Raw genomic sequence first — 16,617 nt, 5'->3', positions numbered from 1 at the left:
ACTGGCCCTGAAGAAGCAGGACAGGTAGATCAGATGGTTAAAAAAAGGTGGATGAGATGCTTTCCTTCAGATGAGGTACTGAATACAAGATCAGGGATATAACGTTAGAACAGTATAAAACAGTGATTAGGTCACAGCTGGAGTTTTGTGCACAGTTCTGGTCACTGCACTACAGGAAGGACGTAATTGCTCTGGAGAGATTTAATTAGTGTGTACACAATAATGAAGGCTTTGAATCAAGTCATTTAAGAAACCTGATTCCCAGGGAAGATGTAAATTAACACAGGGAGCAGATTTAAGATGATCGATAGAAGAATTAGAGGGGACATGAAGAAAATTTTATTCACCTACAAGGTGAATTCTGTGAGCATGAGCTTAACCTCCACAACCACCTGATGAAGGAGTGGCGCTTGAAAGCTAGTGCTTTCAAATAAACCTGTTAGACTATAATCTCGTGTTGTGTAATTTTTACACCAAGTTTGGTGGTTGATGCAGAAATCTTTAACTTACTTAAAAGAATCTGGATCTGCAGCTGAAATGTATTGGACAGGTACTGGAAAGTGGGATTAGAATTAGTGGCTAATCGATAGTACAATGGGCTGAATGGCCTGTTTCTGTGTTGTAACTTTCATAAGGTGGCATCGATAACATTTTTTCTCTTTTCACAAAAGCAGAGAACAGCATGGCAATAGTAGCAGAACTGAGAAACAACTAGCTACACTAATTTAGAACAAAGGACAACAAAAAACAAAGAAAATTACAGTACAGGAACAGGCCCCTCGGCCCTCCAAGCCTGCGCCGATCCAGATCCTCTATCTAAACCTGTCACCTATTTTCTAAGGATCTGTATCCCTCTGTTCCCTGCCAATTCATGTATCTGTCTAGATACATCTTAAATGATGCTATTGTGCCCACCCCTACCACCTCTGCTGGCAATGTGTTCCAGGCACCGACCACCCTCTGTGTAAAGAACTTTCCACACATATCTCCCCTAAATTTTTCCCCTCTCACTTTGAACTTGTGACCCCTAGTAATTGAATCCCCCACTCTGGTAACCACCCTGACCAAACCTCTCATAATTTTGTAGACCTCAGTCAGGTCCCCCCTCAACCTCCATCTTTCTAATGAAAATAATCCTAATCTACTCAACCTCTCTTCATAGCTAGTGCCCTCAATACCAAGCAACATCATGGTGAACCTCTGCACAGTCTCCAAAGCATCACAATCCTTTTGGTAATGTGACGACCAGAACTGTACGCAGTATTCCAAATGTGGCCAAACCAAAAACTTATACAACTGTAACTTGATCTACCAACTCTTGTACTCAATACCCAGTCCGATGAAGGAAGGCATGCCATATGCCTTCTTGACCACTCTATTGACCTGTGTTTCTACCTTCAGGATACAATGCACTTGAACACCCAGGTCTCCTTGTGCATAAATTTTACCCAGGACTTTTCCATTTACTGTATAGTTTGTTCTTGAATTGGATCTTCCAAAATGTATCACCTTGCATTTGCCCAGATTGAACTCCATCTGCCATTTCTCTGCCCAACTCTCCAATCTATCTATATTCTGCTGTATTCTCTGACTGTCCCCTTCATTATCTGCTACTCCACCAATCTTGGTGTCATCTGCAAACTTGCTAATCAGACCACCTATATCTCCTTCCAATCATTTATGTATATCACAAACAACAGTGGTCCTAGCGTGGATCACTGTGGAACACCACTGGTCACAGTTCTCCATTTTGAGAAACTCCCTTCCACTACCATTCTCTGTCTCCTGTTGCCCAGCCAGTTCTTTATCCATCTAGCTAGTACACCCTGGACCCCATGCAACTTCACTTTCTCCATCAGCCTACCATGGTGAACCTTACTGAAGTCCATGTATGACACCTACAGCTCTTCTCTCATCAATCAACTTTGTCACTTCCTCAAAAGGTCTATTAAGTTCGTAAAACATGACCTTCCCTGCATAAAACCATGTTGCCTAGCAATGATAAGCCCATTTTCTTCCAAATGGGAATAGATCCTATCCCTCAGTATCTTCCCCAGCAGTTTCCCTACCACTGACATCAGGCTCACCAGTCTATAATTACCTGAATTATCCCTGCTACCCTTTTTAAACGAGGGGACAACATTAGCATTTCTCCAGTCCTCTGGGACCTCCCCCATGTTCAAGGATGCTGTAAAGATATCTGTTAGGGCCCCAGCTATTTCCTCTCTCACTTCCCTCAGTAACCTGGGATAGAGCCCATTCGGACCTGGGAACTTGACCATCTCAATGCCTTTTAGAATACCCAACACTTACTCCCTCCTTATTCCAACTTGACCTAGAGCAATCAAACATCTATCCCTAACCTCAACATCTGTCATGACCCTCTCCTCGGTGAATACCAACGCAAAGTACTCATTAAGAATCTCACTCATTTTCTCTGATTCCAGGCATAACTTTCCTCCTTTGTCCTTGAGTGGGCCAACCCTTTCTCTAGTTACCCTCTTGCTTCCTATATATGAATAAAAGGCTTTGGGATTTTCCCTAACCCTGTTTGCTAAAGATACTTCATGACCTCTTTTAGCCCTCTTAATGCCTTGTTTCGGATTGGTCCTACATTCTTGATATTCTTCCAAAGCTTCATCTGTTTTCAGTCGCCTTGACCTAGTCTCCCAATTTCACCTGTCATCTATGGGTTCCTAATCTTGCCATTTGTATCCCTCATTTTCACAGGAACATGTCTCTCCTGTACTCTAATCAACTTGTCTTTAAAAACTTCCCTCATACCAAATGTGGATTTACCTTCAAACAGCTGCTCCCAATCCACATTTCCCAGCTCCTGCCATATTTTGGTATAGTTGGCCTTCTCCCAATTTAGCACTCTTCCTTTAGGACCACTCTTGTCTTTGTCTATGAGTATCGTAAAACTTACGGAATTGTGATCACTATTCCCAAAGTAATCCCCTACTGAAACTTCAACCACCAGGCCAGGCTCATTCCCCAACACCTTCCCCTACCTTACAAATATTTACCATAATATTAGATAATACCAGAGGCACCTTAAATCACAGAACGCATGAAGTCTCTTTGCAGGAGTGAACTGTGACATTAAACCATGAGAGAACATTTTGCGACAAACACAGAAACTAAAAATAGCAGTGATAGGGGTTATAACTGGCACATTCAGACACAATAGTATTGTACAGTGGAATTTCAGGACCTTGGTTTACAGTTATTTCTATAGCTGTCTCTTCCGCTGTCTGTTTTCATTCAGGAAGCTCTGAATATTTCCAGAAACCTTTCAGAAAGTTCCACAAGAACCAACATGCTCTTTTTCACCAGCTGTATTTTGGTTAAATTTGTTTTGAAAATAAACGTATCTCAGTTATCTAATGTTATCTAACAAGGAAAATATTGCCTGGGATTTGTACCTTCGAAGTGGGATGGGTTGCAATAACAGGGAAAAACCACATTGTGACAGCTCCCTGACATGGTCCCACCTCCAGGTGAACTTACAAGGGATGGGCTCTCAGAACCTGCTTACAGGAGACAGGCAGACAATTACAAAATGTTTGTGCTCACATCAAGGTGACTTTCAGAGGAGGCACAACTAATAGAGGTCTACACAATTAATTGTTAATTGTCAATTATAATAAATTGGTTCATTCTCCATGGCAATGTTTCTATTAAACGGAGCGCTTCCCACCCAATCAGCACTCTCACGTAATTTTAATATTGGTTTTCCTTTGAATTTATATTTTTGCAAATTGCCCTGATGAGTGCAACACCAAAACTTTGACAAAATGTGTCTTTGGTCAACAATATTCCAGTTCTGTATTACAAAACAACCAACTATTTTTACAACTACCATAATTTTAAAATTGACTTTCTTAAGTTTGAATTTTTTTTGTCTAATACTGCAATGTGTGGCCCAATCATTTACTTCACTATTTATAATGATTTAAAATTAAATTGCTTTAGTGACTCTAACTTCCTGGTTTTGCTGTCCATGAGGACACTTCAACATGATTGTTTTTTATGCTACTTAATGGTATCAGAGCCATTGAATATGTAGAGATTTCTTTGACTCAGCAACAGAAACAGACATCAGAAAAGATCTTACCACAAAGATCATTATATCTTGGTGTGTACTTTCTTTGACAAGCAATTGCTTTACCACTGACCACTAAATCCAAGTCATTATCTGTCTTCTCAGGCACACCTGAATTAAAGTTGCATAGAACCAAATTAAACAACATCATTAGCACTGTATAAAACATGTGTTTCGCTTTATTAGAATACTCATCAAAGCTAGTGGGCATGAGAGGTTGAAAAAGGATATGGACAGGTTAAATGACTGGGTAAAAAGGTGCCAGTGAAGGATTAAATGGAAAAAGTGAGCTTCTTCAATTTTGTGAAAATAATGGAAAGGCAGAATATTTTGAAATGGTAAGAATTTTTTAAATGATGATTTTCTGAGAGATTTGGTGATCCTTGTACAAAGATCACAGAACGTAAGTATGTACCTATGGCAAGCAACTAGAAAGGCAAATGACATTTTCACCTTCGTTGCAAGAGAACTGCAGTTCATGAGTAAGGAAATCTTGTTAAAATTTTACGAGATTTTGGCAAAACTAAATTTGGACATTTTTGGTAATTTTATCTATGTATATCTAAACAGTGTAACAAAAGTTCTCTAGATTAACTCCTGGGATAAGAGAGTTGTCCTGAGATTAGAGGTTGGACAGATGGGAACTTTATTCTTGACTTTAGAAGAATGAAAGATGCCTCAGTTAACTTTATGAAGGACCTTGACATTCCAAGAAGTGGTTGTCCTGGCTGGGTAATCTAGAACTAGACAATACAGTCTTAGGATAATTTTTCATTTACAACTGAGATGAGGAAGAATTTCTTCACTTCCGTGGTTGTGAATCTGTAGACGTCTCTGCTCTAAAGGATTATGGTTGCTCAGGTGTTCAGTGTATGGGAGGTCAGAGATAGATATATTTTTTCCAACCTAAGGAAGCATCAAGGGATTGTGGGGAGCAGATGGGAAAGTGAAACTGAAATCAAACATCTGTCAAGATTGTATTGAATGGTGAACCAGGTTTGAGGGCTCATGTGGCCTAGTCCTGTTCCAGTTTCTTAGGTCCTTATGCTAAAATTTGTATTCTTTTGTTCCACCCCCACCCACCTTCCCTTCAAAATTTCTTCCCCAATTTTGGTCCATTTCAGATTTCCTCCAAATTTCCAAGCACTTTGCTTCTCCAAAATACAATTGGAGCAGAGCCTTAGAGCAGGATTTCCACATAGAGGACAGCAACACGTCCCAGAAGACTGTGGATGAATTCACCTACCCTGATTATATTTAATTTTAAACTCAGTTCAGCCCCAGGGATTGAGCCTGCAATAGTGACATATCTGCAGGTCCCAGGAAGGTAAGATTCGAATCAATTTTGTTACAATCTTATCATGAACAAAAGCGTATCACACTGGGGTGCTCATTTTCTTTAATTTTCAGCTTGCGTTCCTTTCTTCCACAATAGATGCTTGTTTTCAAGGGAAACACAGGAGGGAAGCACATCATCAGCCTGGACACATTTCATAGCTCAGGTCACAAGCGTTCTTTCCAGCATGTTATAATTGGCATAGCCCTGTTATTTCACACATCAAATATTCATTTATTGCCCCCTTGTTGACATTTATCTTAGAGGTCTTTACATACACCTGAAGTTACCATGCGTTATAGCGGGTACAGTCATAGAGATGTACAGCATGAAAACAGACCCTTTGGTCCAACTCATCCATGCTAACAGATATCCTAAATTAATCTCGTCCCATTTGCCAGCACTTGGCCTATATTCTTCAACTCTTCCTATTCATATACCCATCCAGATGCCTTTTAAATGTTGTAATTGTACCAACCTCCACCACTTCCTCTGGCAGCTCGTTCCATACACACGCCACCCTCAGCATGAACACGTTGCCTGTTAGATCCCTTTCAAACCTTTCCCCGGTCATCTTAAAACTATGCCCTCTAGTTTTGGACTCCCCCACCCCTAGGCTTTGTCTCTTTAGACTAGCCATGCCCCTCATGATTTTATAAACCTCTATAAGGTCACCCCTTAGCCTCCGCCACTCTAGAGAAAATAGCCCCAGCCTATTTAGCCTCTCCCTATAGCTCAGTACCTCCAATCCTGGCAACATCTTTGTAAATCTTTTCTGCACACTTTCAAGTTGCACAACATCCTTCCATTGGAGAGAGACCAGAATTCCATGCAATATTCCAAATGTGGCCTAACCTATGTCCTGTACAACGGCAACATGACCTCCCAACTCCTACTCTCAACAATCTGATGAATAAAGGAAAGCACAGCCAACATCTTTTTCACTATCCTGTCTACCTTTGACTCCACTTTCAAGAACTATGAAACTGCACTCCAAGCTCTTTTTGTTCAGCAACACTCCCTCGGACCTTACCATTAAGTGTGTAAGTCCTGCTCTGATTTGCTTTTCCAAAATACAGCAGCTCATGTTTATCTAAATTAAACTCCATCTGCCACTCTTTGACCCATTGGCCATTGGATCATGATCCTGTTATACTCTGAGGTATCCTTCTTCACTGTTCACTACATCTCCAATTTTTGTGCCATCTGCAAACTTGCTAACTATACCTCCTATGTTCATATCCAAATCATTGATATAAATGACAAAAAGCAGTGGACCCCACACCGATCCTTGTGGTACAGCACTGGTCACAGGCCTCCAGTGTGAAAAACAACCCTCCACCACCACCCTCTATCTTCTACCTTTGAGTCAGTTCTGTTCCAAATGGCTAGTTCTCTCTGTATTCCATGTGATCTGACCTTGCTAACCAGTCTAGCATGAGGAACCTTGTCGAACATCTTATTGAAGTCCATATAGATCATCACGTCCACCATTCTGCCCTCATCAATCCTCTTTGTTACTTCTTCAGAAAATTCAGTCGAGTGTGTGAGACATGATTTCCCATGCACAAAGCCATGTTGACCATCCCTAATCAGTCCTTGCCCTTCCAAATACATGTAAATCCTGTCCCTGAGGATTCCCTCCAACAGCTTGCCCAGCACTGATGTCAGGCTCACCAGTCTATTGTTCCCTGGCTTTTGCTTAGCACCTTTCTTAAATAGTGGCACCATGTTAGCCAACTTCCAGTCTTCCGGCACCTCACCTATCAATGATACAAATATCTTGGGAAGGGTCCCAGCAATCAGTTCTCTAGCTTCCCACAGAGTTCTAGGCTACACCTGATCAGGTCCTGGGGATTTATGCACCGTTATGTGTTTTAACACATCCAGCACCTTCTCCTCTGTAATATGGACATTTTTCAAAATGTCACCATTTATTTCCCCACATTCTCTATCTTCCATGTCCTTCTCCATAGTAAACACTGATGCAAAATACTTGTTTATTATCTTCTCCATCTCCTGCGGCTCCATGCGCAAACTGCCTCGCTGATGCATTAGTCAGAGGGAAATGGATCTGGGTGGGTTACTCTTCAGAGGGTCAGTATGGACTTGTTGGGCCGAAGGGCCTGTATCCACACTGTAGAGAATCTAAACTAATCTTTGAGGGACCCCTTTTCTCTCTCTAGCTACTTTTTGACCTTAATATAAAGTGCCTTATATTAAGTGCCTTTGGATTCTCCTTAACCCTATTTGCCAAAGTTATCTCAAGTCCCCTTTTTACCCTCATAGCAAGGGATTGGTCTCATTCACTTCCAGTTGTTATTAGGAAATGTAGAAAGGGCCCTTTTCGTTATTGACTCTGCGTTGCTTGTTCTGTTTTGATTACAAGCGAAGGGGCTTTTGTGGGCTTTTCTTTAATTCCAGATCCTCATATTGTCCTCTCACCTTGCATTACACGGCTCCTCTCTTCCTCAAAAATATCATCAAACCATCTTTCGCCTAAAATTGTTCCATTTGACCTCTCTCTGTCTTGTCCATGACTGCTCGAGTCGATCTTTCCTAAATATCGTGGGCTGAACATAATAGGAGATAAACTCATGGTGTTAGCTTCCTGACAATCTTATTTTATTAGTTGAGTAAGTTCCTTTAATGGAAACAAAACAGTTGACAGGTACCTTGTTGTTAACAACAGAAGAAACTGCTGTAACATTGGATTGGAAATCGACAACAAGGAAGTTCTGCCTTCCCCATTGGTGCAAGCATTGCAGTGTTTAAAAGTTGTGAGTTTTTCATTTTCTGGATACCTTTTGCTAAAACAAACCATGGCGAATGCTGAAAATCTGAAAAAGTAATAAAAGATATTAGAGATATTGAGCAATGCGGTGTTAAGATTCATCAGAAAATATGGGAGTCAGTGACTATACAGCATTCATTTTGCATCCCTAAATCCCTCTTTCAGTGGAGAAGAAAAGAAGGGACGGGGCTGGCTGCTCAATGTTCAAGGGTTTAGATGCTATCAGGAGGAGAGGACAGAGAGTGGCATTTTTAATTTGGGATACAGGAGCAAATATGTAGAGAGATCTCAGATATATGTAAGAATAATAGGGTTGTAATAATAGGGGATTTTAACTTTCCAAGCATCGACTGGGACTGCCATAGTGTTAAGGGCTTGGATAGAGAGGAATTAGTTAAACATGTTGAAGAACAATTTCACTATCAACATGCAATGTGTCTACTAGAGAAGGACCAAAACTTGACCTTCCCTTGGGAAATAAGGCAGGGCAAGTGACTGAAATGCTAGTGGGGCATTTTGGGATCAGTAATCATAATGTTATTGGTTTTATAATTGTTATGGAAAAAGTTAGGCCTTGCATAAAAATTAAAGTTCTTGATTGGAGAAAGGAAAAGTTTGATGGTATGAGAGAGGAAGTTTCGAAAGTTGATTAGGGTAGTCTGTTTGCAGGAAAATGGACGACTGGCAAATGGGAGGCTGTCAAAAGTGAGATAACAAGAGTTCAGAGGCATCATGTTTCTGAAAGGGTAAATGGTAAGGCTAGTAAGAGTAGGGAACAATGGATGAATAAAGACATTGAAGTTCTAGTCAAAAATAAGAAGAAGACATATGTTAGGTATAGACAAGTGGGACCAAAGAATCTCTTCAAGAATGTAAGGGGTGTAAGGGTATTCTTAAGAGAGAAATCACGCAGGGTAAAATGGATGTGGGATAGCTTTGGTAGATTAAGCTAAGGATAATCCAAAGAGATTTTACAAGTACATTAAGAATGAAAGAGCAATTAGGGAGAGACTAGGGTCCCTTAAATCAGCAAAGTCATTTATATATGGAACCACAGGATCTGGGAGAAACACAAAACAAACATTTCATGTCAGTTTTTACTGTGGAGAATGACATGGAGGCTGGGGAACCCGGGCAAATGAATACTGGTATCTTGAAAACAGTCCACATTACTGAAGAGGAGGTCCTAGAGGTTTTTAAAAAAATTAAGGTGGATTAATCTCCAGGACCTGATCAAGCAGGGCCCCTGGTAAAGATATTTGTATCTGTAGCCACGGGTGAGGTGCCAGAGGTGTGTAGGGTGTCTAATGTGCCTTTATTAAGCAAGGCTGTAAGGAAAACCTGGGAACTAGAGTCTGATGAGTCTGACATCAGTGGTGGGTAAGTTATGGGAGGGGATTCTGAAAGATAGGATTTACATGCACTTGGCAAGGCAAGGAGTGATTAGGGATAGTCAGCATGGCTTTGTGAGTGGAACATCATGTCTCACAAACTTAATCGAATGTTTTGTGGACATAACCGAAAAGATTGATGATAGCAGAATGGTAGACATTGTCTACATGGACTTTAGTGAAGCTTTTGACACGGTTCTGCATGGTAGTTTGATTAATAAAGTTAGATTGCATGGGATTCAGGAGAGCTTGGCACTTGGATATAAAATTAGTTTGATGGTGGAAGACAGAGGTGGTGAACAGTTATGGTTTTGCAGACTTGAGGCCTGTGACCAGTGCTGTTTCATTGGGTCTACTACTGTTTGTCATTTATGTAACCATTTGGATGAGGAATTTAGGAGGAACGGTTAGTAGGTTTGTGGATAACACCAAATTGCTGGTATAGCCGACAGTGATGAAAGGTATCCAAGATTACAAAGGGATCTTTATAATTGCGCAGATAGAGTTTAATTTGGATAAACGTGAGGTATTGTATTTTGGTAAAGCAAACAAGGGCAGAAATTATACAGATTATGCTAGGATCCTAGGTAATGTTGTTGAACAGACAGACCTAGGAGTTCAGGGACATAGTTACTTGAAAGTTGCATCACAGGTAGACAGGTTGGTTAAGAAGGCATTCTGCATGCTTGCCTTCATTGCTCAGACCATTGAGTAAAGGCGTTGGGATGTCATATTGAGGTTATACAGGATATTGGTAAGGGTATTTTTGGATAACTGTGCATAGTTCTGGTCGCTCTGCTATGGGAAGGACATTGTTGAGCTGGGGAGAGTCCAGAGAAGATTTACCAGGATGTTGCCAGGACTGGAGGGTTTGAGTTAAAGGAAATGCTGGGTAGGCTGGGACTTCTTTCACTGGAGCATAGGAAGTTGAATGACTTTATAACGTTTATAAAATGAGGAGGGGCATAGATAATGTGAATAGCACAAGTCTTTTCTTTAGGGTATGGAAGTTCAAAACTAGAGGGCATATTTTTAAGGTGAGAGGAGAAAGGTTTAAGAAGGACCTGTGGGGCAACTTTTTCACACAGAGGCTGGCTCGTATGTGAAATAAACTGCCAGAGGAAGTGGTAGATGCAGGGAAAGTTACAACAATTAGAAGATATTTGGACAGATATATGAATAGGAAATGATTAGAGGGATATAAGTCAAATGCAGGCGAGTGGGACTCATTTAGTTTGGGAAATTTGGTTGGCGTGGACAAATTGGACTGAAGGGTCTGTTTCCATGCTGTATGATTCTATGAGGTCTATGATCTTTCATTGGAAACTTGGAAAAAAGTTAGGAATGAACAGATTTCAGAAGAAGCTAAAAGGGGGATGGTATTCGGGACAAAGAACATGAAGTAAACATGTCAAAAAAACAAAGAACTGCAGATGCTGGAAATATGAAATAAAAACAGATGCTATCAGACCGGCTGAGTTTCTCTAGAAATTTCTGCTTTTGATGAAGTAAACACCAGTGGATTGGAATGGCTGAAATAAAACAATGAAAAGAATGATGGTACAGACAAAATTAGTGATACTGAGATAGGTAAATACTTAAGAGCCAGGCGTAGGAGAGGTGTAGATGGGAATAGTAGAATTATAATGAATAGCTATCATTAAAATGTATTAGAAGTTAATTGATCTAAAACTATTGAACTCAGAGTTAAGTTCAGATGGCTGTAAAATGCCTGGTCAAAAGCTGAGCTGGTAAGCCACAACCTTACTCTTAAGATTATTTCCAACCAGATGGTAGAGGTTAGTGTGGTTCAGAATTAATATGACAGGTTTTGGTCCACTCTAGGGTTGCGGCCACTGTATCAATGTTAACCAGTTTATTTTGAGGTAAATTTTAACATTTTTAATTTGTGAAGAAAATGAAGGGCTTGCTCGACAATTTCAGAGAGCAAACAAATTGCTGAATTTTAGAGTCACTTATTCAGACCAAGTGAGGCTGGCATATTTCATTCCCTGTGGGACGTGAATGAACCAGATGGTTTCATAGTCATATTCCTCATGCTGGCTATTTATTCTTGATCTATTTAAGCAAAGGGTTATTACCAGGCATTAGTTAAGTTCAAGTTTGTCAAGCAAAGTTGACATGGTTAGGTGAGAGAAAACCATGTAAAAACAACTTACTGGAATTCAATCAGGAAATAATGCATGGTTTCAATAAAGGAGAACTAGTGGATGTACTGCCCTTAGATTTCCAGAAGGCATTCAATAAAATGCCAATACAAAGGAAAATAAGAGCTCATGTTGTAGAGGTAGCATATTGGTATGGATTGAAGACTAGGTGGATAACAGGAAGCAGGAAGTACACATAAATGGATTTCTTTCCATTTAGTATCATGTAACAAGTGGTGTGTCACAGACTGCTACTGGGACCTCAACAGTTCACAACTTATTTCAATAATCTACATGAAGAGGCAGAAAGTTTGGTTGCTAAATTTTTGATGACAGAAAGATGGGTAGGAAAGTAACAAAAACAGAAATTGCTGGAAAAGCTAAGCAGTTCTGGCAGTATCAGTGGTGAGAAATTCCTGGATAATTGGGCTCTTTCTGGGGTAGGCGGAAAACATCCACAAACAGGATGGTCTTCACCTGAACCAGAGAGGTACCAATATCTTCGGGGGTGGAATTTGCTAATGCTCTTCAGGTGAGTTTAAATTAATTCAGCAGTGGGATAGAAACTGAAATTGTAGTTCAAGTATATAGGAAGTTGAGAGATGTGAGATCAGAAATAAGGTTTCAAGGTCTCAAGAAGGCACCGGCAAGCAAGAAGTTGGCTTGAAGTGTGTCTACTTCAATGCCAGGGCATCTGGAAAAAGGTGGACAAACTTGCAACATGCGATGGTACCTGGGTTTTCAATGTTGTGGCCATTTCAGAGACATGGATAGAACAGAGACAGGAATGGTTATTGCAGGTTCTGGAATTCAGATGTTTCAGTAAGAGCAGAGAAAATGGTAAGGGGGTGTTGGCTTTGTTAGTCAAGGACAGTATTACAGTTAGAGAAAGGACGTTTTAAGACTTGTCTACTGAGGTAGTATGGGCTAAGGTTAGAATCAGGAAAGGAGGTCACCCGGTTGGGAGTTTTCTATAGGCCTCCGAATAGTTCCAGAGATGTAGAGGATAGGATAGCAAAGATGTTCCTCAATAGGAGCAATGGAGACAGGATAGTTGTTATGGGGCTTTAACTTTCTAAATGTTGATTGGAAATACTACAATTCAAATACTTTAGGTAAGTCAGCTTTTGTCCAATATGTGCAGGAAGGTTTCCTGGCAGAGTATGTAGACAGGTCAACAAGGGGCGAGGCCATATTAGATTTGGTACTGGATAATGAACTCAGCCAGGTGTTAGATTTGGGGGAAGGTGCGCAGTTTGGTGAAAGTGACCACAATTCGGTTATGAATACTTTAGTGATGGAAAGGGATAGGTATATACCGCACGCCAAGAGTTATTGATGGGGGAAAAGGCAATTATGATGCAATTAGGCAAGATTTATGATGCATAGGATGGGGAAGGAAACTGCAGGGGATGGGCACAGTTTAAATGTGAAGCTTATTCAAGGAATATCTACTGCGGATCCTTGATAAGTATGTACCAGTCAGGCAGGGAGGAAATTGCCGAGCGCGGGAGCCATGGTTTACTAAGTAAGTTGAATTTCTTGTCAAGAGGAAGAAGATGGCTTATGTTAGGATGAGATGTGATGGCTTGGTTAGGGCATTTAAGAGTTACAAGTTAGCCAGGAAAGACCAAAAGAGAAAGCTAAGAAGAGCCAGGAGGGAACATGAGAAGTTGTTGGCAGATAGGATCAAGGAAAATCTTAAGGCTTTCTATAGGTCTATCAGGAATAAAAGAATGACTGACTAGAGTAAGATCACGGCCAATCAAGTATATTCGCAGGAAGTCGTGCTTGGAGTCAGAGGAGACAGGGGATTTGCTAAATGAATACTTTTCATCACTATTCACACTAAAAAAGACAGTGTTGTCAAGGAGAACACTGAGATGGATTGAGGTTCACAGGAGGAGGTGTTAGCAATTCTGGAAAGTATAAAAATAGGTAAGTCCTCTCGGCTGGTTGATATTTATTTGAGTATTCTCTGGGAAGCCAGACTGAATATTGCTGAGCTTTTAGCTTTGATCTTTATGTCATCATTGTCTACAGGAATAGTGCCAGAAGGCTGGAGAATAGCAGCTGTTGTTCTCTTGTTCAAGAAGGGGAGTAGAGACAACCCTGGTAATTATTAGATCAGTGAGCCTTACTTCAGTTTTGGGTAAAGTGTTGGTAAAGATAGAATTTATAATCATCTAGAAAAGAATACGTTGATTAGGGATAGTCAACACAGTTTTGTGAAGGGTAGGTCATGCCTCACAAACCTTATTGAGTTCCTTGGGAAGATGACCAAACGGGTGGATGAGGGTAAAGCAGTTGACGTGGTGGGTATGGATTTCAGTAAGGCGTTTGATAAGGTTCCCACGGTAGGCTATTGCACAATTATGGAGGCATGGGATTGAGGGTAATTTAGCAGTTTGGATCAGAAATTGGCTAGTCGATGGGAAACATTCATCCTGGAGTTCAGTTACTAGTGGAGTACCGCAAGGGTCTGTCTTGGGTCCACTGCTGTTTGTCATCTTTATAAACAACCTGGATGAAGGTACAGAAGGATGGGTTAGTAAATTTGCAGATGACGCTAAGGTCAGTAGAGATGTGGATAGTGACGAAGGATGTTGTAGATTACAGATGGACATAGATAAGCTGCAGAGCTGGCCTGAAAGGTGGCAAATGGGCTTTAATGTTGAAAAATGTGAGGTGATTCACTTTGGAAGGAGTAACAGGAATGCAGAGTGCTGGGCTAATGGTAAGATTCTTGATAGTGTAGATGAGCAGAGAGATCTCGGTGTCCAGGTACATAGATACTTAAAAGTTGCCATCCAGGTTGATAGGGTTGTTAAGAAGGCATATAGTGTGTTAGATTTTATTGGTAGAGGGATTGAGTTTTGGAACCATGAGGTCATGCTGGTGCTGTACAAAACCCTCTGGTGCGGCCGCACTTGGAGTATTGCATACAGTTCTGGTACCGTATTATAGGAAGGATGTGGCAGCTTTGGAAAGGATTCAGAGGAGATTTACTCGGATGTTGCCTGGTATGGAGGGAAGGTCTTACAAGGAAAGGCTGAGGGACTTGAGGCTGTTTTTGTTAGAGAGATGAAGTTTGAGGGGTAACTTAATTGACACATATAAGATAATCAGAGGGTTAAATAGGTTGGACAGTGACAGCCTTTTTCCTCGGATGGCAATGGCTATCATGAGAGGACATAGCTTTAAATTGAGGGCTGATAGATATAGGACAGATGTCAGAGGTAGTTTCTTTACTCAGAAAGTAATAAGGGTGTGGAACACACTGCCTTCAACAGTAGTAGACTCACCAACTTTACGGGCATTTAAATGGTCATTGAATAGGCATATGGATGAGAATGGAATAGATTAGATGGGCTTCAGACTGATTTCTCAGGTTGGCACAACACTGAGGGCTGAAGAGCCTGTACTGCACTGTAATGTTCTATGTTCTATATTCTAAATCAGAATTAACATTTCAGGTCCAGTCACTCTTCTTTAGAACTCAAGAGTCTGAGGGTAGAGTAGAAAAGTAAGTTGTAAAGTGGACAGACGGTTGCTACCAAGGGATATAGATGAGGGAGGAAATGTGGCAGATTAGATTAGATTAGATTACTTACAGTGTGGAAACAGGCCCTTCGGCCCAACAAGTCCACACCGACCCGCCGAAGCGTAACCCACCCATACCCCTACATTTACCCCTTTACCTAACACTACGGGCAATTTAGCATGGCCAATTCACCTAACCTGCACATCTTTGGACTGTGGGAGGAAACCGGAGCCCCCGGAGGAAACCCACGCAGACACGGGGAGAACGTGCAAACTCCACACAGTCAGTCGCCTGAGTCGGGAATTGAACCCGGGTCTCTGGCGCTGCGAGGCAGCAGTGCTAACCACTGTGCCACCGTGCCGCCCACATGGAGTATAATGTGAGTATGGCAGATGGAGTATAATGTGGGAAAATGCGCAATTGACCCTTTGGGCAGGAACATTTTTTTAAAAGCATATCATCTCAATGTGGAGAATTTTCAGATACAGAAGGGTCAGGATGGGTTTATGCACAAATCACAAAACATTTACATACAGGTATAGCAAGTAATTAGGAAAAGTAATAGAATGTTACAACTTATTGCAGGCAGAATTCAATAAGAAAGCTATTGCAATTCATGCTTCACTTATATAGAGCACTGACGAGATCAAACAGTAGTGTACAGAATATGGATCACTTTATTTAAGGAAAGATGTAAATGTGTTTGAAGCAGTTCAGAGAATGTTTACTAGGCTAACATCTGGAATGCCTGGGTTGTCCTATGAGGAGGTTGGTCAAGCTAGGCTTATATCTGGGAGTTGAGAACAGTAAGAAGAAATTTGATTGAAACAGAAGACTTTGGAAAGGTAGATGCAAAGAGGATGTTTCTTCATTTAGGAAGGTCAACGGCTCGGAATCACGTTTTTTAAAAATCGGAGGCTGCCATTTAAAACAGAGATAAGCCAATTTTTGTTTTCTCTCAGACAGTCATGAGTCTTGGAAACTCTGTTCCTGAAAATGTGATGAAAGCAGAGTCCTCAAATATATTAAAGTCATAAGTGGATAGATTCTTGTTATGCAATAGGTGAAAGGTTATCAAGGGTAAGCAGGAATACAGACTTGAGGTTATAACCAGAACAGCCATGATTATGGCACAGCAGCCCCGGGGCTGAATGTAGTACTCCTGCTCCTTGTTTATATGTTCCTCAATACATTTGTAGTTGAATTTAAACCCTCAATCACTGCAGTTGAAATTTGCTCTTAGAATCATTTGCCCAGGTTCTGGATTACTCATTCA

General features: G+C 40.9%; 1 protein-coding gene across 2 annotated transcripts in view; it reads right to left on the bottom strand.

The window, feature by feature from the left end:
- Positions 1-16,617, bottom strand: part of LOC148141908 (uncharacterized) — a 36,160-nt gene that overhangs the window by 15,887 nt on the left and 3,656 nt on the right. Inside the window, exons 2-3 of one of the 2 annotated variants that reach the window (XM_087977465.1) lie at positions 8,120-8,284; positions 7,890-8,017 (exon numbers count right to left, since the gene is read on the bottom strand). In XM_087977465.1, coding sequence (XP_087833591.1) covers positions 7,890-8,017; positions 8,120-8,284 — 293 coding nt within the window. The remainder of the gene's footprint in view (positions 1-7,889; positions 8,018-8,119; positions 8,285-16,617) is intronic. The other variant, XR_015752380.1, reaches the window with a different exon arrangement.

Source organism: Chiloscyllium plagiosum, unplaced genomic scaffold (assembly GCF_037043375.1).
Source record: "Chiloscyllium plagiosum isolate Xiang-an unplaced genomic scaffold, Cpla_swu_hap1 HiC_scaffold_31, whole genome shotgun sequence".
NCBI lineage: Eukaryota > Metazoa > Chordata > Chondrichthyes > Orectolobiformes > Hemiscylliidae > Chiloscyllium > Chiloscyllium plagiosum.
The sequence above is the reverse complement of the archived record's forward strand: the minus strand, read 5'-3'. Positions and strand labels throughout refer to the sequence as shown.